Source organism: Trichoderma aggressivum, assembly GCF_033847375.1.
Source record: "Trichoderma aggressivum f. europaeum strain CBS 100526 chromosome Unknown scaffold_062, whole genome shotgun sequence".
Taxonomy (NCBI): Eukaryota; Fungi; Ascomycota; class Sordariomycetes; order Hypocreales; family Hypocreaceae; genus Trichoderma; species Trichoderma aggressivum.
In genome coordinates this window covers 83,247-110,654 of record NW_026946428.1, presented here as the reverse complement: position 1 = coordinate 110,654, position 27,408 = coordinate 83,247, and the positions used below count along the sequence as shown (strand labels likewise).

General features: G+C 48.5%; 7 protein-coding genes across 7 annotated transcripts; 5 read left to right on the top strand and 2 right to left on the bottom strand.

Moving 5' to 3' along the window:
- Nucleotides 1–225: 225 nt before the first annotated feature.
- Triagg1_9979 (uncharacterized protein) lies at nucleotides 226–1,347 on the top strand (the record flags this gene model as incomplete). The annotated part of the gene is made up of 1 exon (XM_062904996.1): nucleotides 226–1,347. The coding sequence occupies one exon, from the start codon at nucleotides 226–228 to the stop codon at nucleotides 1,345–1,347; it is 1,122 nt and encodes a 373-aa protein (XP_062751087.1).
- Nucleotides 1,348–1,791: 444 nt separating this feature from the next.
- Nucleotides 1,792–3,846, bottom strand: Triagg1_9978 (uncharacterized protein; the record flags this gene model as incomplete). Its single annotated transcript, XM_062904995.1, has 2 exons — nucleotides 1,792–3,410; nucleotides 3,642–3,846. The coding sequence occupies 2 exons, from the start codon at nucleotides 3,844–3,846 to the stop codon at nucleotides 1,792–1,794; spliced, it is 1,824 nt and encodes a 607-aa protein (XP_062751086.1).
- Nucleotides 3,847–9,809: 5,963 nt separating this feature from the next.
- Nucleotides 9,810–12,294, top strand: Triagg1_9977 (CAZyme family GH55; the record flags this gene model as incomplete). The annotated part of the gene is made up of 4 exons (XM_062904994.1): nucleotides 9,810–10,143; nucleotides 10,203–10,391; nucleotides 10,452–10,540; nucleotides 10,615–12,294. The coding sequence occupies 4 exons, from the start codon at nucleotides 9,810–9,812 to the stop codon at nucleotides 12,292–12,294; spliced, it is 2,292 nt and encodes a 763-aa protein (XP_062751085.1).
- A 229-nt stretch (nucleotides 12,295–12,523) lies between these two features.
- Nucleotides 12,524–13,522, bottom strand: Triagg1_9976 (CAZyme family GH16; the record flags this gene model as incomplete). The annotated part of the gene is made up of 2 exons (XM_062904992.1): nucleotides 12,524–13,175; nucleotides 13,260–13,522. The coding sequence occupies 2 exons, from the start codon at nucleotides 13,520–13,522 to the stop codon at nucleotides 12,524–12,526; spliced, it is 915 nt and encodes a 304-aa protein (XP_062751084.1).
- A 1,829-nt stretch (nucleotides 13,523–15,351) lies between these two features.
- On the top strand, nucleotides 15,352–16,290 carry Triagg1_9975 (uncharacterized protein; the record flags this gene model as incomplete). Its single annotated transcript, XM_062904991.1, has 1 exon — nucleotides 15,352–16,290. The coding sequence occupies one exon, from the start codon at nucleotides 15,352–15,354 to the stop codon at nucleotides 16,288–16,290; it is 939 nt and encodes a 312-aa protein (XP_062751083.1).
- A 1,547-nt stretch (nucleotides 16,291–17,837) lies between these two features.
- Nucleotides 17,838–21,319, top strand: Triagg1_9974 (transcriptional regulator family: Homeodomain; the record flags this gene model as incomplete). Its single annotated transcript, XM_062904990.1, has 3 exons — nucleotides 17,838–19,326; nucleotides 19,389–20,551; nucleotides 20,624–21,319. 3 exons carry the CDS (start codon nucleotides 17,838–17,840, stop codon nucleotides 21,317–21,319), a joined length of 3,348 nt encoding a protein of 1,115 aa, XP_062751082.1.
- Nucleotides 21,320–23,742: 2,423 nt separating this feature from the next.
- On the top strand, nucleotides 23,743–24,003 carry Triagg1_9973 (uncharacterized protein; the record flags this gene model as incomplete). Its single annotated transcript, XM_062904989.1, has 1 exon — nucleotides 23,743–24,003. One exon carries the CDS (start codon nucleotides 23,743–23,745, stop codon nucleotides 24,001–24,003), a length of 261 nt encoding a protein of 86 aa, XP_062751081.1.
- Between the last annotated feature and the right edge of the window lie 3,405 nt (nucleotides 24,004–27,408).

Here is a 27,408-nt window from a genome sequence, read left to right as displayed (position 1 = left end):
AGAGAAGAACCAATTAAAAAGGCATTGGACCGCGGACTGCAGAACCCCCCACAAGGAGGGGTTTGGGTTTACCTGTGCAAGATTTGGGATGTCAATCCCCTGGACGATTCCTTTTAAAAATTTGGAAAACAGATATCTTTCTGAAATACGAACTGCTCTTTTCACAGCGCGGATTATTTCCAAGGAGGAGCATTGGTGTTGTCACGATTGACCCAGGCTTGCCATATGAACCCAGTCATGACGGAGGAGACGGCTATCGAGTTCACGCTATTTCCCCGTTTGCCAGCAGAGCTACGGTTCAAGATATGGGAATCCGTGCCAAGGCCTACTCGGGTGATTGGGATACTACCTCCAGCTACTCGATGGTATAGACACCACTATCGCGGTATTGGTACTAGAGCAAGCGCCGTAGTGGAAGACAAGGACCCTCTTCAGCGCTACAATTATCGATATATTGTGCAGCCCAAGAAACATGCGATATTTCCACCGCTTCACGCATGTCGCGAAGCCCGAGCCGTTTGGTCACCACACTTTTTCCAGCCCTCTCGCCTTTTCCAGACGTCCAATATCACTATTCGCTTCGATACTCCTTTCATCAGCTATGACACTGACATCTTCGCCATCTTTGACGGATGGCCCCCAAATGGCATTCCTTCGGATATTTTCCTCGATCCGCTTCTCGCTGGTAATGGTGACCAATCCTTGGACGGGTTTATCGCCCTCGACCGAAGCCGAATACGGAACCTCGCCCTATGCGAAATTCCGGGAGATCTCACGGGTTTCGCAAACGCCATTTCGATTCGGCAATTGCCAAACTTACAAACACTAACTATCATGGCTTTGGGGCCTGACGAGAAACGGAAGCCCGAATCTCTGGCTTCCGAGGGGAGCGGCGGCGATATCGCCTACAGTTTACCAGTACTCGAGATGTTGGCAGTCGACGTGCAGCGGATTGCTGCAGATATCCATGATATACCTCCAGAGTTGGTTCAAAAAAGCCCATTTCTGACCGATGCAAGATTGCGGCATGCTATCGCGTTGTCGCCGAGCATACGCCCACTCATTCGGTACAAAACATTCGTGCTATCTCTGCTTTGGCACGAACTCAGAGAGCCGAATGCAGTGGAAGCAATAACGGCATCTTGGTGGGATTATACGGAATACCTATTTAGTAACAGCATGGATGACGATGAGGAATGTCCATTAATGCTGCATGGCTGCGGTGTTCATGGCCACACAAAGAGAGAGCTGGTGGAATGGGTGCCCAAGTTTGAGGTTAACTACAAGTTGCTATGTGCCACTGAGTGGCGAGATGAGCTGAAAAATATTGGAATTATCAAGCCATGAGGGATGGAATACGCACATATATAGTACAAAGCATATTTCCCGTTGGAAGAAGGTATTTAATACAACTTTGATAGATTTTAGACCTCTACATGGAATTGGGCCTCACGTATAGCCACCGTTTCAGCGTCCCCCAGAATACAAAGGCCTTTCTTTCGTATCCACACTTCAACGATGATTATAATGAACAAAGCTAAATGGAAACGCCGATCTCAATTTGTCACTTATATACAGCAATATTCGCCGAGGCCCACCGTGACGCCAGAGTAAAAGAGGTTTAAATACAAAGGGAGATACATGCTGCGAGCACGTATAACAGGGGCCATTCATTCATCTAAAGATGATGTCGAATCATCGTGATCCAACGCCTTCATCATATCCGACATCGTTCAAAGCTGCCTCATTCATACCTGAAGAGGGATATACCACAAGCACTTTTGACGCTCATTACTCAGACTTGCGAGGACTGCCAGGGAGGCTATGGAATCTATCACCCTCGTCCCGAGCGTTGATCTCGAGCGAGTGTGAATCAGAATCGAAAAGAGTATTGGACGATTCGTGTGGCAAAGCAACGTGCTCGTCTTCCTTTCCAAGTGGCATTTCCCTTGGTGAGACCGACGTGGCTTCACTGGTGTTATCATTAGTGCTGCCTTCTGTCTCCTTGGTGGTGAATTCCGAACGAGGAGCGGACGAGAGGACTTCTTCGTGGCTCGCAACTTCGGCGGCCTTCAAGTCTACTTCTTCAAACTCAGGTTTGAGAGGGCGGGAGATATTCCTCGGCGGAAGGGGGGGTGGCACACGGGCGGGGGTTACTGCAGCATCAACTGGAGGAGCGCTGATGGACTGTGATCGCAGGTCGGAGGGAGACAAGAATGCACCCTCGGATTTCTCGTCGTCTTCGCTAAAAAAGGTGAGGCTGTCGTCTCTCCCCCAGTCGCGGTGTATACTGTTTTTACGGCCCTTTGAACTCCAGGGACTATCATTGACCGCGTTGTAAAAGTCGCCGTTCTCGTCGTAAAGATTTGTGTGGTGAAAGCCGTTGATGACGGGGCTTGTGATGGGAGTTATGACTTCATCTGTTTGTGTGCCAGCATCGGACGACTCGTAATGTCGATCAGAGCTCCACCTGAGGCGAGATGATGTATAGCTATCGCGGTTGTTTCTTGTTTCTGAAGCTTCCATGCTGCTATTTCTGCTGTGAAATTTGGCGTAGACTGGACTGGTTGGGCTTGGATGGTATTCGAACTGGCGGCTCGATGGTCTTGAGCGAGTGCCAGCTTCCACGATATCCAGTCCCTCCTTTTGCAGTGCCAAAAAGCCATATGGATCTGGATCGTCAGGCTCTGGAATGCCAAATAGTTTCCCATCGCTAGGAGCCTCGACATTGACATCACCTGGCGCTGGCTGTCCTTCGAGCTCCTCCATGAGCTCTTCGTCAACATCAGATCGACCTTCAGCAGCCTTTAGCGTCTCCATCAGCATTTTAAGCTCCGGAGGTCGATGTCGAACTTTTCCAGCCAAAATATCGGCGACACCAATCGTCTCTCCATAAAATCGGGCGTTTTCATCAGTGCGCTCAATCACGACCGTACCATCGACCTGGACACCCGCGTAGAAGCCGCGGGATTTGAGGTATGTGAACACCGGCCTGTTTGCCTGTTTCCACTTGCCGTCGTTTTCGAGAACTCCACCCATGCCGACAGGTCCGGCGACGGCGCTGATCTCTCCGCCAAGGGTGGCTCGGATCTTGGTGAATGCTTCAAGGGCCTTGGAATTGTTGATCACCAGCACGCAGTCGTAGATGTCAACGCCAACGAGGAATCCCAAACCAGCCGTGTGGAGCATAATGCCAGAAGGGGGGGACCATGATCCATCCTCCTGTCGGGCAACTAGGACTCCAGAACCGCCAGCTCCGGATATCCACAATCCGGTGCGCATAGTTGTGAAGATGGCGAGACCAACAGCATTCTCTATTACTTTTTGGGGAATCTTCTTGATGACTCGTTGCTTCCGCTTCGGGCCGGCATCATCAGCCGGTCGCTCTTCTTCTGTATAGAAGCCATCCTCTACAGCAAATCATCTTGTAAGCTTTCATTCAAATACATTGCAGGTGAATGGGAATATGGGCCTCAAATTGAATTGATTGGATTGGAAATGGGATGGAAATGGGATAATGTCAAAAGAGAGAAAGCAGCCGAATTAGACATTGACATGATGGATTTGAAGATGGATCACGTTGTTGTTGTTTTTTTGCCCTCCTACTGAGCAGATCCATCTGACGAGAAATCAATACGTACTGCAAAATGACCTCAAGATTCTTGCGGCCTTGTCGCTTTCCTTGTCCAGCGTCGTAGGCCAAAACGCTTCGCTGCCAATGCGATTGGAGAGCCGATTCACCGGTGCTCCGAGCTTATCCGCCCAACCCCAGACCTTGTCAAAGCCCTTCTTGCTCGTGGTCTTGGTGGTGTCCCAGGACGGCAGCTTGGACGTCACCTTCTGCATTGTGGTCGCTCGGAGATTTGGCAAAACAAAAAGGAAGTTGTCGAAGTAGCCACCCCAGAGCTGGAACTGGAAGAGCGATTAATCAATGGTTCTACAGCTTCAGGTCCACGCTGCCAATTATAAGACATTGCGCAGTGGCGCAGGTGATGTCCCGCACTTTATACCATCATCCAACATGACGCTACCAGTGGACTTCCGCTCCTCCCGATGGCCGCCACAGCGCTGCTAACTGGCGGGTGACGCATCACTACGGCTGAGAACGGATCAGTCGGCGTTGCCGCAAAGAGCTGAGCAAAGCCGTGCAATTACTTGGATACTTCGAGAATTAAGAACCAAGGCTTTGCAACCCGCCGGACAAGACGAGCGAGAAGCTGGAGCTGCTTAGGCACCGTCTATGTAATCACTTATCAATGCCCTGCATTTGTTGCATACTTGCAGGGCGATTTTGTCTGTTTATAAGCGGTCCGTTTCCCTCTTTTTAACCTTGCCTGTCAAACCCGACGCCCTGGAGGATGACGTCGTCACTCCACTTTTGTCGGACGCGCGACATCTGAGAGGAATTCTGTTGAATCCTTTGCGCTCAGAAACTCTTGGGATGAAGACGAGATGGAAGATGAGACGACATATGGAGTTGATTGCAACTGTATATAGCTGTTGTTGTTTTTCAAATCATGAGCGCTACGAAATAATATACGAAGGGTCGAGCAGCTTACTCAGGGTGATGGACCCCTGTTGTTGTTGTTGTTGTTGTTGTTGTTGTGCATGCATTCGGACCAGCATGGATACTGGCGATGAGACACAACAGTGTCAGTCACCAGCTCAGAGAAGCTTCTTGGACCCTTGTTTCTCTTGTTAATCTACACACAATAATCGTAATTAAACACTTTTTATCTAACGACGGCTCTTTTGGTTCCACTAGACGGTGTCATTAGGTACAACCGTACAACTAACTCATAGGTACCTCGACAGTCGGAAATAGGGTCCGCTTGGGCACGTCATCTTTCTTAATGTCACATGTACGGAGTACGGAGTACCCGGGCGCGTCATTCGTTTCTGCCGTGCAACATGTACAACACATTTATTCTCTTGAAGGAACTTCTTTAAGCCCCCCCCCCCCCCCAAATTCGTAATGATAGGGTAAATACCATCATATATATATTTTCTCATATACATATATTCCGCAACCTGGCCAAGCAATTGCAAAGTCAATCCATTTGTCAAAAATGCAGGACCCCGGCTATGAAATACCGAACCAACATGGAAAGCAATCCAATGCGCCCCAGCCACCTCTACACCTAATAAAGTGGCTACAACTACTCATACAGCCGCCATGAAACCGCGACTTGTTTTAGTTAGTATGCCCTCCGCCGTCCAATTGGACCGACAGCGTTCCAAAATCTGAATATATATTGTACGACTTTTCTTTTGCAACGAATAATCCGGACTAGCGACGCGGCACCAGTCACCAAAGAGTTCATTTCGGATAGTTGGCGTTTTCCTATAAATGCCGGGTTCAGGCTACAGAATGGGCCACCATTCGATTTACATGACAAGATCTGGTAATGCACTTGGAGAGGCGTTGCAGGTCAAACTGTTGATACCAATTTTATCATGGGACGTACTTGTAGATTCAGAACAAATACGAGTACAACCAGAGTTGTCTCATCCGAAAATGATCATTGATCAACTGCGATATTGAGCATTCTCGAACAAACACAAGAGGCGTTACGTCCATCTCTGAGAGCTGTTTTACATCAACCAGCTTGGCCCCGTTGGAGAGTTTCTTGACTTGAATCAGGCAACACGGGAGGGGGCTCGAAATGAAACTCTATGCTGCCATGTATCGGAGCCCAAAATATCCATAAGCCGACCAGAAACGTCTTCTTGTATGCTATATATATTCGATTCTGTTGAGGTGCGGTCGTCTATCGATCTGGCTCGGGATTTCATTCTCCTTTTGTTGCTGCTCGAGTTCTCGCCGCGCCGGAGTCGGCTTGAAGAAAAAGGCTTGTCAAATTCGCTGCTGCTAGGTATTTTCAACTATCGGCTATAATTAAGAACAAAGCCGCACGTATTGCCGTTCAGGATGTCTTCGTGCATTATGCGGATTTCTTTGAAATCTGCAAATGGAATCTGCAGAAAGTGTTCAAGCATCATTCTGCATGACTGCGGCCCCACCGGATGATTGTTTCCCCGTGGCATCTGTAATGCCATGTCCACCGACATTTCTAAGGAAACAGGTAGAGAAACTGTTATAATCCTTTACAGACTCATCATTTTCTACACGAATCGGGGTGAGTGCAGTATACGCAAACCCATCCCCCCTAAGCGATCCTAGAATAAACTACATGTACTTAGATACGATGTCTTGATTTACTCGGCACTTCTCTTCGAGTTAATTGGGAAACATGCGCCGTTGCTGTCATACAAATTGAACACCATCGCGTTCTAGGGTAATTCTCCAAGCCCGTACCTGAAGCACTGCACAGTCCACGTTTCCTGCCACGTGTGAGTCGGTCTGGTAAACGCTGATCCTTCGGCAAATCGTGAAATCGGAGCGGGAGACCTTGGAAATACACCGAAAAGTCGGCATAGATACGACGTTAATACATCTACTAGCACAGGAACGTACAAGTAGGCAACACTGCCAAGACGTTGCCCTCGGGATAGCGGCTCTCAACGTCGATGTGCCAAGAGCGACGATCACTGCAGGGTTAATGCGACGATAGATCTCGTATTAGTATCGCCCAACTCCCGGTTGCTTGAAGCAGTGCTATAGCCCGAAATTCCGTCGCAACAACGGGAGTCAATGCTCGGATGCTCAAAAGGGAAGCTACGAAATGTTGTCTCCTCCGCAATTGGCAAGTGGGATTGAAAGCATGATGCCATTCTTTGGCTAATGCTTACACGAGCAGATTAAAGCTGCGCCATCTAGGGAGGCAGCGGATCGTGTTATCATAAGCAATATTGTTCAGAATCGGAGCACAGACAAATTGTATACTAGTAAAAGAGCGATAAGTCGATTGGCAGCCTTGTTAGCAGGTCTTGGCTCCGGAAAATGTAAAAGGCATCGTTCACTCTGTACTCCATACCCCGTATTGACTTGCCATATGTGTCATCGTACTACCATCTAGCATCTCCACATAGACCCCTCTATCGATCCATATCAGGCGATTCTACAGGGGTTCACTCATTATCCATATTTGTCTCGCCATGTATTGCAAACAAATAGACATTCACCGATCACTGATTGCGGAAAGTCGTTGTTGAGGGCTCCATTTCCATACTTTGTGAGAAACTAGGCTATGCTCCATCACTGACGCGGGGGGCTTGTTGTTGTTGTAGCGGTAGAAATGGAGGATGGAGTAAGCTGAATTAGGGGTCAACTGCAGTCTGAATCCAATGGCCCAGCAGTGTGTTTGTGGCATGTTGGCTGGGCCATGTGTAATCTATAGTATAAATTACGGAAGTAACAATTCTGGGCCATATCTTAAATGCCTGCTCAATGCGCTGAGAGTCGTATGACACAGATGCCTGTAATTACGAGACATGATACATGGTAGAAAGCTAAGGCTACGGGTCTGCGCACCGTACAGGGCATTGTGAGACCCGTGTAACTCGTGTAAAGAGGATGGATCATGGTGAGGAATTGAAAAGTTGCCTTTGTGGCTGTCTTTTTTCGGGAGGTGAAGAGAGAGTATGCAGCTGTAAAAGTGGTCACTACATATTTCTTTTGCAACGAACCACATTTCGAAGGTATAGTTGCATCAACTTGCATGATCAGGGATGCTTGTGTCCATCTCCTTTCGTAGCTCAACACCTAATGCTACAACGCTTGTCCCATCCCAGTGCTTCTCCGCCTGGGGTTCAGGACCTTCCAAAAGAGTAAGACTTGGGAACCCTGTATGGAACGTACAAGAAAGCAACATGCAGAATACTATTACGAATTATTTTACCAGAGAAAGCTGGTGTTGCTCTCGAATACCTGTGCTCGGGACTAGGATTCGACTTTTGCCAAATGCGACCCAAAGAAGAGGAAAGAAGAGAACAAGTCGCGACCTGATGTCAACAATCATGAGTCAAAAATAAAATAAAAATAAAGTGGTGAATTAGAGAGTTGCTTTATGGATAGGTAAGAAGCGTGGGAAAGTCTACCTATTCTTCGTATACGACTACAGGGCATGCCTATACTACGCTAGAAGTTCTAGGCCACTTGATATATGGTTGATACGATAAGACTAGCAAGCATATTAACGTATGATGATGATAATTAGTATGTAATACAGCGTAAAGAGGTATTCACATCGGCCATAGCAGAGGCCAAAATGGTCATTTGGTGTAGCATGATGATAGCCGCAAGTACATTGCCTAGTTGTTAAGTGCCATGTAAGGAGACACAATGTTACCATACGAATGCTACTACCTTATCAGTAACACTCGTTCGCGTGCCGTGAATTCAGCTGCTCCGGCGACTTGGGCGATGTGAATTATGCTTATTTCACTGCTTTATTAGTTTGGGTTCCGACTCAAGTATATCCTTCTTTATGTGGGAACAATTCATCACTCCCAGAATAGAAAAGACATAGGGCTGAGACAATCCGTCTTCTCAGCATATATAACTGGGTGCTTAATGCTACAGCGAGGGAATGCACCGGCTACGACCGGAGGATGATTCAAGAATTACACCAAAAGGGGCTCAGGCTTGTGATGTTTCCGATAATAGAGCACGCAGTGGTGAGATCGCAAATCCGACTATCCGGCGTTTTACTTGCCTCTTAGCAGTAGCACTAGTAGCCAATTGGAGAGCACGCGCTGCCAGCTCTGGATAAGCACCGGGATTTAGAATTCAAGTCTGCAGTAGTTCATCACAAGACATGATTTATTTTCTGGAAAGATATCCTATTTTCTTACTTTTCTTTCACGCTGGTCAAGCCCGCTTTACGAGCTTCTAGCAAAAATAGCAGAGAGTTCCCGTTGCCTCGTCCCGGACGGCTGTCTGTCTGACCTGTGGCTTTGTTTAGCCTCGGAAACTAGGGCGGGGGGCGCAGGAGATACTCCACTGGCTCAACCCCTTATATCAATCTTCTGCTTCACGAGAATGGGCGCTGGTTTGACAGCAGGGAATGCATCTCCCGAGAAGCTCTGGCAACTCTCACCACACACCGAGAAGTTGCGATTGCTTCAATTGTCGGACTAGAGTCATAATACTGTAGAAACGTTGAAACTTGGCCCTTTCGAGGTCGTTGGCGGCCGCTGTTCCTCACCAACATCCATTATTGTTTCCACCAAAAAACACCAGACTCCATCCCTCCCGGCGGGGCTCTGTCCGTCCTGAAGCAGCATGTACCTAGTGCGAAATCTCCATGCAATCGGTTGCCGGATACCCGAGTCGTGGTGCTCATTTTCCCGTGTCCATATTGCTTACAGCGCTCCATATGTTTCGAGGGCTTCATTCACGTCACTGAATGTTTTCCGGATACAGCTTGCAGCGCGTCCGTCCGGCTGCTTTAGTCTGACCCCTACGCTGGAATCGGAAGGCGGGAATGGCTTGCTCGGCCCGATGCCACTTTTCTGTATGCCTTCTTTGGAATCTACTCTTGTTTCTTTGCGTCAGCTGCTTCTTCAGCGGACTCTGCAGCGGGCAACAACAGCTGCCATTACAGTATAGACGTGGATACGTAGGTTTTAGTAGCGCTAAGCCGGGTCGTGCTTTGAATTGAGGACATGATTCCAAGACTTACCGTGTTTGGAAAGATACCCATTGCTGATGATTGGTATGGGCTGGAAAAGCGTGGTGGTGGTAAGCGGCTTTGTTGATGTCCTGCAATTTAGGGCGTGGTGGTTCGTTGGCGACAGAATATATAAAGGACGATCTGTTGCCTATATTGGTGCCAAGAGCGACCAGACTTCGCGCTCAGGTCAATCTAGACAGTCTTCTAGAAGGGCGTTGATCATTTTCGAAAATGAAGTCCTTTTCCCTTGTGGGCTCTGTGGCCCTGTTGTCATCCTTCTCTTGGGCTCTGCCAACTGAAAGCCCGGCCGCCTCGCTTCAAGAGAGGCAGAGCGGTTCATCATGGTTTTTGCCAAACATTGACCACACCACGGGAGCCGTCAGAGGCTATGTTCCCAACCTGTTTTCCAGCAATGGTGCTCAGGACTATAACTACCCCGTCTACAAGACGGTGAACTCTGGCGATGCTACCGGTTTCGTCAGTGCCCTCAATTCTGATGGACCACTTGGTGCCAGAGACAACTGCTATTTGGCTGGAGAGCCTCGTCTTGTTTACCTGCCTCCAGGTTAGTTTGATGAATAGGTGCTCGCGCTGTCAAACAATGGTCTAACGGCTTCACAATAGGAACTTATACCATCGGAAGCACCATTTACCTTAACACTGACACCATCATCATTGGTGACGCTGCCAACCCCCCCACCATCAAGGCGGCTGCCAACTTCAACGGCAACTACCTCATCGTCGGTGGTCAGGGTGATGGTTCCTACCACCCTTGTAATGACTCTGGTGGTGAAGACCACTTCTCCGTCATGAGTACGTACGCGCTGCATTGTTGAAAACTGGTACAAAGCATTAACACTACGGCTTCTATAGTCAAGAACGTCATTCTGGACACCACTGCCGTCACTAGCCAAAGCGGTTTCGTCGGCCTGAGCTGGTCCGTTGCCCAGAACTGCGCCTTGGTGTGTTGGCCTGCTAAAACCTGCGCTACGCGGACGAGAGAATCAAGTCGTGCTAATTTGATGCGTCTTTCCAGGTCAATGTCAAGATTAACATGCCCCAGGGCATTCACACTGGTCTGCTCGTCAATCCAGGATCTACCATATCCGTCTCCGACGTCCACTTCAGCTTCGGTAACATTGGATTGCACTGGAATGGCAACCAGCAGGGTCAGGTCAAGGGCATGACTTTCACTGACTGCACCAACGGTATCTTCATTGACAACGGCAACACCATCAGCATCTTCGCCCCTACTTGCAACACCGTCGGCCGCTGCATTGTCCTCAACTCCGGAAACCCCTGGGTCGCTGTCATCGATGGTGTCAGCCAGAACTCTGGTGATTTCTTCACCAGTATCCCCAGCTACCCCAACTTCATGATTGAGAACATTTCCAAGGACACCACCAACACTAACATGGTCACCGTTGGCGGTGCCGTCAAGGTTGGTGGCGTTACCAGCATCGGAACCTACGTCTGGGGCAACACTCGTGGCACCAACCCCATCTACGTGACCAACCCGACTGCTCAAGCTGTGAACAGGCCCGCAGCGCTTGCTCCTGGCGGCAGATATCCCGTGATCAACGCCCCTCAGTATGCCGACAAGACCGTTGCCAACGTTGTCAACTTGAAGGATCCCAACCAGAACGGCGGACACACCCTACAGGGCGATGGCTTCACCGATGACACAGCTGCTCTGCAGGCTGCTCTCAACACCGCTGCCAGCCAGGGCAAGATTGCCTACCTGCCCTTCGGTATCTACATTGTCAAGTCGACCATCACCATCCCTCCCGGAACTGAGCTGTACGGTGAGGCCTGGTCTACCATTTCCGGATCTGGCAGCGCCTTTGCTTCCGAGTCCAACCCAACCCCCGTTGTCCAGATCGGCAGCACCCCCGGCCAGAAGGGCGTCGCTCACGTCCAGGACATTCGATTCACCGTCAACGAGCCTCTGGCCGGTGCCATTCTGCTCAGAATCAACATGGCCGGTAACAACCCCGGTGATGTCGCTGTTTTCAACTCTCTCAACACCATTGGTGGCACCCGTGACACGTCCATCAACTGCAGCAACGAGGACAGCTGCAAGGCCGCCTACCTTGGTCTCCACCTTGCTGCTGGTTCTTCCGCCTACATCGACAACTTCTGGTCTTGGGTCGCTGACCACGCCACTGACGGGAGCGGCAAGGGCATCCGAAGCGCCGTCAAGGGTGGTGTCCTCGTCGAGGCGACTGCCGGTACCTGGTTGACGGGTCTTGGATCCGAGCACAACTGGCTCTTCCAGATGAGCTTCCACAACGCCGCCAACGTCCTCATCACCCTCTTCCAGAGCGAGACCAACTACCACCAGGGCAACAACGGCGCTGACCTCGTCGGCGCGCCCTTCAATGCCATTGCCTCTGACCCCAACTTTTCGTGGTGCAGCGGCGGTGACACTGTTTGCCGCATGGGTCTTGCTCAGTACTACACTGGTAGCAACAGCAATATCTACCACTACGCCTCTGGTAGCTGGAACTTCAACGGCTTGACCCACGTTGACCAAGGCATCATGAACTATATCCAGACTGCTGTGACCAACTCTAAGCTTTTCGGCTTCACCGCCGGACCCAATGTCGCAGAGACCGTGAGACTGCCCAACGGCGCAGAGTTTGGCAACGGTGGCAATGACGGATATGGTGGATCTTGGCAGACTCTGATTGCCAACATTGCCAGCCAGTCTTAATTTGGCCTTGTCTGTGCTTGACAGATATGACTGTCTCAATTCTGATGTATCTCACTTGAAAAAAACGTATACAGTCATTGGATACTGTATATAACTCTGTATATAGCACTTAACAATTGAAGTTAAAATCAGCATCTAATTTGGCACTCTTTGATGCGAGTGTATGTGATGAGTAGAAAAGCATTGCTTGGCGTTACCAACTCTTAAAAGGTCTCTATATCGAAAGCCTCTAGTATGTGTTTCCCAATGGCACGGAGGGATGATGCCAGTCTTGCTCAAACCTGCCCCATCCTCCGTATTCCAGCTCACTCGCCATGAATAGACTGTAAACAACCATATCATAGTATCCATCCCGAGGTGTTTTGCCGCCACACACGTTTCCGCCGATGGCCACGTTTAGCAGAATGGTCATGTCTCGAAGAGGACGAGTGCCGCTTGGAACCTCGCCCTTCATGACTGGTCTGCCATCGATGTACCAGATCATCCTTCCTTGGCCGGGCACGCCGTTTGGCTGTTCCCAAGCAAAGTCATATCGTACAGGACGGCAGTGCATGTCAGGAATGCGAGAGCCCAAAACTCGATGTTTCTGTGGTTCATGGTGATGTCCCCAATGAAGGCAAGACCGGTTCTCATGATCTCCGTTCCACGTTTCGGCAATGTCAATCTCACCGTCGGTCGGCCAAGAGAAGGGCTCTTTGGGCAGAAGCCAGAAGGCGGGCCAAATACCCTCAGCACAGGGAGATAAAATGGTGGCTGTTAGAACACCTTTATCGCGAGCCAAAGTCTGCTTGCTGACAAGGCGAGCTGATGTATAACGCTGCTCTGGTGAAGGTGCAGAGTTATTTGCAAGGGCTCGGAGGACCAGCATGCCTTCGGGAGTGCTGCAAATGATGTTAGAACCATGGACCCTTCTACAGTCGTCGTCGTCGTCGTCTTTTCGAAGGCAACCCGTGGCTTTGACCTACTGGAAAGCGTTCTGCGGCTCGGCAGTGTAAAACTGCAGCTCCTGATTTCCCCATCCATCCGGCCCATTGCCTAGCTTTGCGTCCCACTCATGATTGACGGGGGCATTGGGATAAAACTGCGGCTTCCAATAAACCTCACCACGGAACGGCGGCCCAGATGGCGGATGAGGCGGCACGGGTGGTGGCTGTGATGCCGCTTTTGGTTCGGCGACAAGATGGTTCAATTCTTGTTTGAAACGATTGAGCTGATCTTTCCAAGGCATTTTGTGCTGGTTGTATGGGGGATGATTTGACCACGGTATTTGGAGACAGTGGATGATATGTCGTGGCTTTGAGAGCTCCGAGTTGAAGCTTTCATCACCACAGATTCCACTTGGTGACGTATGTGCAATTACATCTGACAGCTTCTCAAGAGGCTTGGCAGCGTCACCTGACTGCGGGCTGTGTTTGACAGAATTGCATCGGTAGGTCATAAAACTCGCGCCACACTTGGCGTAGAAAGCGCATAAGCCGACTGTAGAATGCAGGCGAGAGAAGCATATTGCTTGCATGTCATTGATAGCATAAGCTGCGCTGTGCTGTGCTGTAGGAGTGTGCTGCTAGCTGGATTCATGCCCACCGACCAGGCGTTTGTTTGTATGTAATAATAGCCCAGGTGGCTGCGCTGTTTTTCTTTGCGTGCCGTCTTATACACACTCTACATTGAAAGAGATATTGAACCATCTACGTAGAAGAGCATGAAGAGGAAGAATTGAATCTATGGCTCACGGGAATCCCTTTTCTTCCCACTACTACCTGGTACTATCGGGTTATAGCATGTCAATTGAACCACTCGTTCAGGGAGGGCGACACCGGGACGACTTGTGACTCTGTGGCTTATCGGCCGTCCATACCTTGGCTCTTTCACGGCCACGTCTTTTGCTACGATGTACTGACCTATGACGCTTTCACTGACCGAAAATACATATTCTGTTTGTTGTCCGCGTTTCCAGTTGCTAAACTCTCATCGAGTTACTTGTGGGGTGCGTAGAGCGGCTAGCCTGAGCCGTTTTGTTTCATTCGGCTGCTTCCATTCGGAGGCTTGTGACACCTGCAAGGATCGAGGCGGGGATGTGAATGATGTACTCGCACGTACTTCTCCGTAATGCGAGTAGGTGGTACTTGAGAATGGAGAGGGAGCATTTCGACAACGCAGGCTCTATAGCAGCAGCTGAATCCATTCTTCTCACATGAAAGACGTCTAACTGCGTTCTTTTGATTGACGAGGCTTCTTTATACCTCTTGGTCGGTGTTATTTGCCTAGTACTGATTTAAGGCCGGATCACAGACCCTACGTGAACACAAACACGGAATGGAAATTTTCCGTTGGTCTCACGATACTACACCTGAAGCAAGTAGGTACCCGTATACCGGGAGGATGAATGCATTTGTTTTCTTTCAGAAATAGTAATGGAGGAATCATTGGCTTTGTTTAGCGAGCAACTGTGACTACCCAGTTCTCGGTACTTGTGTGCTCTCCATCCAAATACTATTAGATAAGTACCTATTCACCGATAGCGCTCAGCTCTGCATGGCGTATGCATGTGATGAATCCAATTGGTAGATGCGATTGGCTGCCCAAGAGTCTCAGTTGGTGTATGTACTTGCAGCGGTGGTCTCGGGTCTCCTCAGCGGCAGGCCGCATTTTTCTGCATCAAAGGGCCGTTGCATTGGTTACCACTGACGTGATGAATATAGCAAAGATTTCCGTAGCATATTCTAGGTTGTCCGAACGCGAATTGCAATGGAAAGGATCTTCTGTCGCACAATGTGCCTGTATGACTGTTACGAATTTTTCGGGCGCTTCGGTGGCTTTTTTTTTTTCGGAGGCGCTGTGTTTGGGCCTGTAGGACAAAGACCAACAGCGGATCTTTAAAAAGACCGGCCGTGCAGCGTCTGGTCTGACACATCCTGGGCCCTTCACTTTTTCCACCTCGGCCTCGCTTGCATCGTCACCACGACGCATCGCCTCGATTGTCGTCGCAAGGCCCAGCAAGGCCATTCCATCAACATTCGAGGCTTGTGCTGCTGCGAAGCCCGCCAGCTTGCCCCAATGGCCCCTCCATCGCCGACCGAAGGCCGAGATTCGCCCGCCTCGTCTGCCGGCGAAAAGAAACGCAAACACAGCGACGGTTCCAGCAGCAAGAAGCGCGCATACAGCGAGAGCACAGGGCTGGCCAACGGAGCCAAGAGCCACGTCGTGCGACGCTCTAGCATAAGCAAGCCTGGGCGGGATCAGCGTGACGAGCCCGTGTTCAAGCACAAGAAGCGGAAGAGGCGTGACGACCGAGAGAAAGATCGCGACTCTAGCAATGCCACGACGTCCGTATCAAGGCAGGACAGCCCTGCCATCGACTTCGATGGCCTCAGCCGACCCAGCGTGGGCACGCGCCAGCGGTTGGAAGAAACCGAGGAAGAAAAGGCGGCCCGGCTCGACCGCATGAAGGGCGCTGTCAAGACTCTCCTCGAGTGCGTTGGAGAAGACCCGGATCGCGAGGGCCTCTTGGCCACGCCCGAGCGATACGCCAAAGCCATGATGTTCTTCACGCAAGGCTACGAGCAAAACGTCTTTGACATTGTCAACGGCGCAATCTTCCAGGAAGGCCACTCGGAGATGGTGGTGGTCAAGAACATAGACGTCTTCTCGCTTTGCGAACACCACCTGGTGCCCTTTACCGGCAAGGTCCATATCGGCTACATCCCCAACAACGCCGTCATTGGCATCTCCAAGCTGCCTCGCATTGCCGACATGTTTTCCCGCCGGCTGCAGATCCAAGAACGCCTCACCAAAGACATTGCCAATGCCATCTTCGACGTCCTCCGGCCCCAGGGCGTGGCCGTCGTCATAGAGTCCAGCCATCTGTGCATGGTCATGCGCGGAGTGCAGAAGACGAACAGCACCACCATCACGAGTTGCATGCTTGGCTGCTTCGAGCGGAGGGAGAAGACGCGAAACGAATTTCTTAGCTTAATCAATGTTAACCGCCATTGAGGCTGGCCCTCTTCAACCCCAGTCCTATATTCAACATTTTGCCACTGGCTTCTACGGTGAGCTTCCCCCCTCACTCGTCTTTGTGGGCATATCAGATTCCGCATTTTGGTCTGTATCATCGACCACACGTTGCATTCTACTTTTTTACTGCTTACTGCTCGAGATGGCGGAAAAATATGGCATGATAATGTATGCCCAGATTCATTCAGATTTAGTAACCAAACAAATCACTTCCGAGCCCACTCTCCATGTGTCATGCAGTCGTGGGTGTAGCATTGTAAGACATCACCCACTTGCTGTGCGTGATTGTCAATTTTTTTTCTGCAGTCAATCCATGCCTGGCTCATGGAGTACGAAGTATCCACACCGCATGTCTCACTGTTTCGGGACTTTTCAGACACCTTTGACGTCACATTTCAAGGCTCAATATAAAACGTAGAAAGGAGATGGGCTACATGTCGTCTATTAAAACTATGGCGAGTTACAACCCGATGGCTACGGTAATACGCTAGGAAACCGTCTTGGCACACCCAAGATTTCATACCTTTGTGTATAGAGCCTTTCGTGCAAGGTAACCCGTCAATAGTACATCCGGATTTTGGTGGGTAACAAACCACATGGAGTCCATTGTTTAACAAATCACCCTAGAATGTTATATTGGTGTTTTTTTTTTTTTTTCTTTGCTTTGAGCTCTTGCATCACCTTGCGTGGTAACATCTTCGTCGCCGGCTTCTGCTAGTGCTTGAAAATGTGAGGTGCCATCTTCACTCCATTAGTCTTCCTCTCCCGTCTGTGGACAGCAGCATCTGTCGGTAGCATACAATAAAGCATCGTCTGATGCACTCACGTTTTGTCGCCCAATACCTACTTCAAGTGCTGTCATCGAGGTGTCCATTGCCCAGACAGCGCGCAGACCTTGTTCACCTTCGTGTCTCGCATACTCCACATTGAAGAGAGGCCTCCTGGAGAGAAGTTTGAAAGCTTGATACACGGGATTCTATCCTGAAGGGCGGCTTTTGTGGAAATATGGGATAGTATAAAACAGTTTCTCATAACTGAACAAGTTGTTCTGTGACCGAGATTGGGCAAAAACTTTTGCTCAATTGCCTCGGTTCATCGCTGGCTTCTTGTTCTCCACCACAGCCGTGAGAAAATCTACTCCGACATGATCTGGAGATGGTGTCAATTGTTGAAACCAAGACTTCATTTTCTTCTATAATTAGTCGCGGTTCTGTATTTGGTCTCGAGTTATCATGACAAAGCCAATGACTCTCTCCCCTTTTAAACGCCAACAGTTGTGCAGCTGAATCTTGGCGGGGTAATTCAGCCCAATGGCTGCATCCAATGGGAGACGTTGCCACCACGCCCTACAATTGACCAAGATTACTAACACTGCGGCTTCGAGGATACGATGCAATCCAACTCTGAGGGATCATTTGCATCACGATATAACAACGCCCTACGATTGATTACTCACAAACACGGAAGCTGCTAAGGCCAAAATCTCATAGTCCGACTTAACAATACCCGTTAACGCGGCCCGGGAAATGGCAATGATGAACCCTGATGACTTTATAGATTTCTCTGGTGGCATTGAGGACACGGACGTGGCTGTCCCGAACCAATCATGTGAATATTGCGTCAAGGAGCATATTCGTTGTCAGGTGACTCCGGAGACAATTCTTTTGGGTGCCTGCAAGTCTTGTATTGAGGCAAGAAGAGATTGCGCTTTGCCTGTGGACATGGGAGCACCCATGAATGTATTGGAGCCCTTGGCCGACTTTGGGGCTGCTGGCAATGAACACAAGAGTCAGTTGCAGCAGCTCTCAGAGGGCTCTTATAGCAGATCGGAGTCGAGTTTCACAGCCAATGATTCGTTGGGCGAGGACTCTGCTGGGGGGCTGGATGCGACCCCCAAGATTGGTGCCAGGTTTTCTCGAGAGGCACTTCGGATTCTTAGGAACTGGCTGTTATCCAACCATCGTCACCCCTACCCCAATAATGAAGAAAAAGAAAACCTTTCTCGTCAGACGGGCCTGAACAAGACGCAAATCAGTACTTGGGTTGCCAACGCACGTCGCCGAGGAAAAGTACGAGCTCCTCGGTCTACTTCATCAAGTCCGGGCCAACTCAACAACAATGGCATTGACATTCCTCGAAAGAAAACTCCCATGACGAGGGGCATGAGCCCCATGGAGCGATGGCGACATTCTCCGCCGGATCAGGAACCTGCTTCCATCACCGCCATCGCTTCTGCAGTCTCATCTGCAGGGTTCTCAGCCGGAGCTGGCGATGCGTCAGCCAACTACAAGGATATGGATGATGGGCTACCGGGCTCTATCGATCACCTCTCGTCAGCTGGTAGCTCAAAAACATCACATTCAAGCAACGGTTCGCTTGGATCGGCTATTTCTCACAAATCTGGCGAGACTTTGGAGTCCCTCTACTCGTTGAAAAGCCGCGGGCGACGGCGCCGGCGCCGGCAGATCCCCAAGGCCGTTGATATTTCGGCCATGCTTCCGTCCATCCATAAATACCAGTGTACATTCTGCACCGAAACGTTCAAAACGAAACATGACTGGCAAAGACACGAAAAATCGCTGCATTTGTCTCTTGAACAGTGGGTCTGTTCACCAAACGGACCAATACAGTTTTGTGCCGAATGGGATTGCCTGGCATGTGTGTATTGCGGATTGAAGAAGCCATCGCCGGAGCATGCCGAACAGCACAATGACTTTGTGTGCCATGGAAGGCCAGACGCAGAAAAGACCTTTTTTAGGAAAGATCACTTGCGCCAGCATCTAAGTATCGTTCATGATGCAAAGTTCCAAAAATGGCCAATGAGTGATTGGAAAGTTGACACACCAGCTGTGCGATCCAGATGTGGCTTTTGTGGCATCATATTATGCTCCTGGGATTCTCGTGTTGGCCATCTTGCTCAGCATTTCAAAACCGGGAAATCCATGGCAGATTGGAAGGGTGACTGGGGATTTCAGGGAGAAATACTGAAGATTGTCGAAAATGGAATGCCACCTTGTAAGTTGCTTGATTTGTCCAAGAAGCCATCGGAAAAAAGAAGAGATTAACACGCAGATCAGATCTCATCCACCATGAACGGAATACTCTTGACCCGTTCGAAGCGTCTAGAGATGAAGTAAGAAACGGCAAAACATTAGAAGATCACGTCAAACTGTGGTTGATTGACTATATCAACAAGCGGACCGTGGCGGGCATGGCGGCCACAGATGACCAGCTACTTGTTGAAGCCCAGAGAGTTGTACAGAAAGTGGACACGGAAGACATTTCGCTTACAGGCCCTGACATTTCGTGGTTTCGCGATCTCATCATGCTCCATAAGCCGTCCAATCATGCGACACACGAGGAAGTTTACCGTGCATCCGGAATCACGACCTGGACATCACAGATAGAGAAGATGAAGACATCCAAGTCTACGCACGTCGACATGAGCACCGTTGGAGACGAAAAGGAAAAGCTTTTGTTGCGATATGTCAAGTCCAGACAGGCCGTAGGCCAGATGCCCACGGATTCCGAGCTGCAGTTTCAAGCATGCAAAATCTTGGATGACATTGAACCAAAGTCCAATTTTAAATGCAAAGAGGCCGTCCAATGGTTCAAATTCCTGATCAATTCTTCATCCGATTGGCTCTCAGCCTTCAAACGCCGCGCGGGCGTCCTATCGATTGCTGAAAATTTATATGGACATATGCAACCAGTTGCTCACGGCATCATAGCCAATGGCGAGCATCACTTCCCAGGGCTGCAACAAGACTCAATAGGTGACATCAGTGCACCACAGATCCTCAGTGCAGCAATTCTGGGGGACGAAATGCAGTTCGAATCGAATATCATCATACCTGGTGAGGGCAGCCAGACCATCTTGGGCAAACTCAGCGACCTTGGTGCCTCAGAAGAGCGTAATGATCTCCTGGCTTCGTATCATGATACCCTAATAGCAGCTCACGAGTCGGGAGATTTGATCTCAACCCATCAGGCCAAAGCTGGTGCAACTCCATCTCCCAAAGCACTGCACTGGGGCGTCCCAGATGAAGCTATTGGTTGCGCATCGCCTATGGATACAAATGACTATCTACCAGCCCTCACGGAAACGCCGCACTCTGCCCACTCGCACAATCAACCATTACGGTATTTCTTGAGCGATGCCAACTGTTATGGGAGATTGGAAAAAGAACTCACCCGATTTGTAACAAGCTGTCTCAGCCCAAACAATCCACTGCAACACGTATGTTTCCCACCCTTTCATGCGTCTAATCTGTTATAGTTAAATACCAAGACCTATTCTGACACATGCCAGATTCCTACCGACGAAGAAATCCAATATCAAGCTCGCTGGATAATCTATGACGACGACGACCCGTGGAATCAAACGGCTGCTGATAATGCCGAGTGGCTGGCACGCTTCAAGCGTGATACCGGTATTACTTCTGCTGACAACGCGAACGGTTTACCATTGAACGGACCTCCTCGACCATGGAGAGTGACGGACGGTGGAACAGGATTGACGCCACCGTATCTCAAACCAAAGCCCGGCAAAATAATAGAAGTTGCAGATGAAACGTCTGTACTTATTGATCAACGATTTTACAACGTCAACAAAGACACGGCCGAGCGCTATGTCCGCGCCCTCTGTGAGGGGGAATACCTATTCCCTCCCTCTGTTTTTTGCTCACGCGAGCTCGAGGATGGCCTGAATGCCTATATCGAAGATTGCACGAAGACTCTCTATGTGCCTTCCGACGACGACCTACGCGCCAAAGCGCGCGATATACTGGGCGTTGAGCGGACTGCGGCTGATGATCCAAAGCTGCTGGAGACTTTTAAAGCAACGCATGTGCTCTGGCATACAACAAATAACGATTTCATCACAGATAATCATCTGAGTAGCAATACTCTTGATTTCATGGATGGCGTGAACGTGTTGCCTTCCGATCCGGAGCAAATGAATGCTTTTGATCTCACGGCCGAATTTTCAGAAAGATTAGGGGTCTAATGGAAATGGGAAACGCAACGTGTTTACAGTTATATAAGAAATTGGCATATTTAATGGGGCTGGCTGTTTGTGTCTTTAACATCGCTTTTGGCTTAGGAGTATCATGTATAGAAAGCACGAGAAGATTGACTTATTGCATTGCTGTCGTGATACTAAGATATGTTAACGTTATGTATATCGAATATATCAAAACACCCATTCAAACGTCCTAAATGATGTAATTTACAATATTAAGGTGTGAATTCTATGGCTTCTCCACGTTTTGGGCGAGCCAAGTAGTCATTAGGAATCTGGTCGGGAGGTGGAGCCTGGATACACATTAATCGCCGAACACCAGCTGGTAAATCTTCTTGCTCACCTGAAGGCGTTCTGCCCAATCACGTATATCGTCGTAATTTTTACAAACGTGTTTGGTGCGAAAATCTGGAAACGCCGTTGGCTGCTTCGGATCAACCCACACCTGTCCTAGCACACCTGTATCTACGTTGCACATTAAGACCTGACGAATAGTGTCTAGGCAGTGCGCTTTAAGGAGGTAAGTTGATTGATCATAATTTTAGTTCTTGTTGCATTTGTTTGGCCATACTTACTAACATGTAGGCGTAGTATAAACTCATCGTTTACAAACGCATGTTCCCCTAACTTTTTATATCGCTCGTAGTTGAAGTAGAGTGCTTTGCGTACTAGATTCTGTGCAGCCAGTTAATAAACCAAACAGCAATGGTGTGGTTGTATATGAGAGGAAGCATTACCAAACAATGCAAATGGTGCATTCCTTCGACGTTCACTATGAACCCTCCGCCGTATTTTTCGGCTCGTTGAACAAACGATGGATCTAGTCCACTAGCTAGACCATCTTTGTATGAAATAACGCCAGCTCGGTCTGTGGATAGTTAAAATCTCTTCTTGAGATCCAATTCTCATGGCTATAGTTACAGTCAGATCCAAGATCCTCCCAGGCTTTATCAACCTCTGGTGATCCAACTTTTCGATAAATGTCCTCGTTCATGAAAGAGCCGTTGAACTCTTTGAAGCTGTAATGAACTGGAACATCTCTGATGAGGGGAGCTTGGATGTGTCAAATTATCCTGTATGGAAGAAGAGGGCCATACTACTCACACCACTGAGTCGTGTGCTTTGCACATAATCTATTCGTATTTGATTCCTGATCAATCACACGTGCCCCAGCCCAGAAAGACAGAATACAGGCTGTTAATAGTAATAGGAGGAAGCAGAAGGACTTGAGCAATGATTTCGAAACAAGGTACTTCTTCTTTGACTCTTCCTTGCTCATGTGTCGAGGTAAGCTGCCTTCTTCATCTGACTCGTCCGAGGCGTTGGAAAGAAGCCGGCGTAGATGATCCTTGGCCATTGTGAGGATGTTGTCGAGTGAGTCAAATAATGTCAAAGTTGAAGCTGATATTCTCGTACCCGCAGTGAAACTCGTATTTCTCAATCCAGTCCGCTAGCTCATTATGTCGGAAAAAAATTCTGCCATCTGAAGCTAGATGACGTCGATGCAAGCGCGAAGCCTATATTTTTTAATAAGCCGCTTGATATAACTCTAGCGTTCCACTTCCAAACTCAATCGAGTCGTTTTATAACCGGTGATCTTCTCTGGAAAGTTTACTTTGTATCACCAACCCAGTAAATCTGCATCAAGAAATGATTTACATGAAATGAGAAGCATTATAAATCTCAATGCCGGTTTGCCGGGCGATTTCGAGGCGCTCTTGGGCGGCACGATCTTTCTCTCGGATACTTAAAGTTCATCTACATTCCAATAATTAATTGTGGTAATAATACACCATGACGAAAATTATCGTCACTTGAAGTCGCATTAGGATCTAGCCGACACTAGATCAAAGCCTCTGGTATCGAGCTGACACCGATACCCTGTAAACCTTAACACCATCGATATTGTGATTGCGCCGCATCTCGAGGCAGCTGAATTACTCGAGGCGGGATCATCCATGTGCATTTCTCCACCTTCAGCAAGCCTTGATCAATCATGGAATGGTGGCGCTCCTCCAGCTGTTGTTTGGCATATTGACTAGTAGAAAACCACACGCAACTATCGTGAAGCTATCCTTCAAGGTTTCGTATTCATTGCCGAGGCGAGAATGATAGTGTGACATATGGGATAATATTCGCCTCTCAAGTGTACCGGAAAGTTTCCCCAGGATCTGCAATAGACCATTCCAATGCCAATATATGACTAAAATGATGATATGAATAGGGCTGAGCATTAAGCTGAGAGAGGTATATCACATATAAAGACGAACATATCCGCATCAAAAGTAAAGCCAGGTTGAAACTGTAAACACTTGACGTGTCATCAACAAAGTGCAACACTCAAAGTCACTTCGATCTACTCAAACTCACATTCACATCAAGCCAAGCAACCGTCATAAGACATCAACATGAAAGCTATCTGGGCTACTCTACTTGTCGCAGCCTCGTTCGCCCTGTCCAGCCCTGTCGCCGAGGCTGCCCCAAAAGCTGATCCGGGTGGTTACGGCGATTATGGAGACTACGGAGGATATGGAAAATACGGCGATTACGGAAAATACAAACCACCGACGCCGCCAAAGGGAGGATACGGGGATTATAAGACATACCCACCACCAGCGGGAGGCTATGGCGATTATGGAAAGTATCCGCGGGAAGAGGTGCCCAAGTAATACGGCGCGGGTCAGACGACAAGACAGCTTAGTTGACAACTAAAGAAGCTTGAAAACCCAGGTCAAAATTTATTTATTCGGGAAATGCCTCCCAATATGGACTGCTGTGACTGCTTTCACGATGGCAAATATTCTCATAATGCATGAAGTGTACGGTGCTCACCAGATGTCTAGTCTAATGCTTACGTGACCAATGGTGTGTTCCTCGATAATGTGCTCCTTGATAACGTCCAATTTCTCCATATTTACTCTGTAGATGCAATCCAATGTATCACTTTGTCTCCTCTGCTGAGTCATGGAAGAATGTTGCTGGTACTCCCTATATTGGAAGAATTCTTGGGCGTACGCGCATTCAAAGACAGTGTATGATTTGAATACTTCTGATGGAGCCTAAGGGTAATACTGCCTCGAAAATAGAAAGGTAAATCAGCCACGTACTCTCACGAGGCGGTGTTGCTACTTTCTACTTCAAGAGTGTTGCGAGGGATACCAGTAATGACATGCATACTGCCGGCTACTTCCTCCCATTGGATGAACTGGTCATCGGTGTCTAACAGCAAAAGTTCCAGCGGTAATACCCCTTGGATGGATGCCTGAACGCATGACTTGAAAGGGGAGCAGGGCCCTCGATTGGCTCAGCTTACCACGCGGTGGTACCACGAGCCATTTATCCGAGCAGTTATCTGAATTTCGCGCGCCTGTAGTTTATAATTTCGACGCGTCAGTTTTCGTATCTTCTCTGCAGGATAAGAGATATCAAACATCATGGTCAAACCACCCGTCGTGAACCTCGCGCAATTGATACCCAAGGCGATGATAATACCCTAGTAAGCTCCACAGTGGAAAAGAGACATGGAGGCAACCAACGCCGGTCATGATACGTAGCTCTCCATACACATTATTTCGAACTAGCCTTGGCGCATCTGGGCACTGATGCACAGCGGTATCCTATCGCAGTTGCCAAGAACACGTTTTCACGGTTGGGTTGGTCGGTTGTTGGTGGCGACGAAAACTTCTTGATTACGGCAACTCTCCCGGAAGACGCTCCACCCGTGGTAATGTGGTCGGTCAACTCCGGAGAAGGCTATTTACGTAAAAACTGACGATCTGAGTCCAACGATTGTCTTGCTCACCTTTCTCTTCCTGCCATGAAACACGGGATATTGAGTAATGCCCGTTCTTCAAACTGCAAGCTCCGTAATTCAGCCGCGGGGAAGATGCCGCTGCCCAGTGCTTTTGTACGAAAACAGGAGTGTTGGTTTGCCGCTTCTGGCGTCAGCATCCACCGTGAACGGACCCTATCACTCGCTCGTATTGTATCGCATTTACAAAGGTTCCCAGCTTGCCAGCCTAGGTCACCCTATCAGTGCCCCAGAAATGCCAGTAGTCAGCCAAGAGATCCAAAGGTTCCTTAGCGGTGTGGCGCTGGATAAGGGCTCAAGAGCCGGGCGCCATTCTAATTCAAGCTTAGTTAATTAATCCTTATTTGCTTTAAGGACCTGTAACTTGACAAAGGTAAATTGGGACCTTGTTTCTCATACTGTGTGACAGCGGTGCCGCGTGGCCGCATCTCGGCGAAGAAGAAGATGCAGAACACCAACTAGCTATGTGGTCAGGAAGACATCTAGAGGATGAACCTTTGTGTCAATCGTTTGTGTTGACAAAATATTTCAGCACATGGCTGAAGCTATCAATGCTCCCTGCATACCCACACCAAGCTCCGGATGTCGGGGTCCGAAAACTGCACCATTGTATTACCGGGTTACCTTGTTCTTCGCGATGCGTCTAAAAGGTCCGAGAAGCGCCGCGATGAAACCACACAATGTGAGCTTACCACACGGCCTGCAGAAGCCACATTAAGGCCCAGATTCATAGAATCTGACAAGCCTGACTTTCTGATTGAAAAGATACGTTGTGCTGATAGAAAAAAGCGGGTTAGTACAATGTATCGAATTCTAGCCCCATATAAAATACCCTACCCTATATTAAATAATTAAAATAAAGAATACACTTTTATAAAAAAATAAAAAAAATCTTTAAAAAATACTCTACTATTATATATATATATTATTATTATTATAAATTTTAGAAAATATTTTTTTTAATTTTTATATATATTTTTATTATAGTTATTATTTACTATACTAATTATAATTCTATCTGGGCGACATCCTTGCAGATAGAATTGGCGTCTGTATTAGCAAAATTTACTAGATTTTCTGACTGCTATACCTATTATAGGCAATTATGCGGCCCTTGCTAGCGCGGTACTTTACTTACAGGGGGTTTTGTTATTTATCCGTTGTTAAGCCGGGTGACTAAGATTTATGCTGAAAATCCCTACTAAATCAGGTATAGTCTCTCTTTTATGAATCCCAGTCAGAAATCTTACAGTCTGTCAGACCCTATGAATCTGACCCTAAGCGTGAGCTACTTCGTACAGAATGCCGAGACAGCATTCTCGCTTCCATACTACTGTCTACGCCCAAGAGCTTCCCTCTGTCTAAGTACCTATGTTGCAGTGGACATCCTACTCGCTCGCTGCTAATGAGTACACCGCCGAGTACCGCTTAGAGTGAGAATGTGTTCAAATAAACGCTACGAGTTAGCCCCATTTGACCATCACTCTTCGTACGATCCGGAGGCACTCAATTCCCACATGACAAAGTGTGTTATTTTCACACGACCTTGAACTGCATTCGGAAACCGCGCGTCCCCCATAGTAGGTATCAGTAAATTCTACAGACTATTATTCTCTTCAATCACATAAATTATCCAGCTAGATCAATGTTATCCAGCTAGATTAAAACCATCGAGGTAAATCGAGGCCGTCTGTTTGGGCTAAGATCATCCAGACACATCACGATCATCTGGTTGAATCAAAGCCATCTAATTGGATTAAGTGTATCTTGTTGGATCTGTAATAAAGCTATTGGGAAGAGATGACAGCTTGTATTTTTAATAATAATTACTATATGGGTCTTGCCTTGCTAATGTAGTTTAATATCGTGTGGAAATTGAGTCCCTGCCACTTGATAAAAAGGGAAGGCGAACGAGTAACGATGTCGGCATCCTACTTGAAGAACATGACTCCCAATCCCTGCTCCGCAGCGGGTAATCCCTGCTGCGGACAGTGTTTGGAACTTCTTTACGCACTATTACGCTAGGGCTCACTAAACTTGCCAGTCCCGGCTATTTCCCAGATGGGAGAAACGTAGAGACGGCTCTTTCGCCGCCGCCGAGGACAATACAATTACAATTAGATTGCACTCGCGCCACATTAGATCTCATGATGGGCGCTTCTGTTTGGTGCTTCTAAAGGAACTTATGTGCTTGGAAGACCATGTGAAGGTCACCGGCATGCTTTGAAGCCTTGGCCGCCTCAGCTGCAGTGCAGAGCAAGGT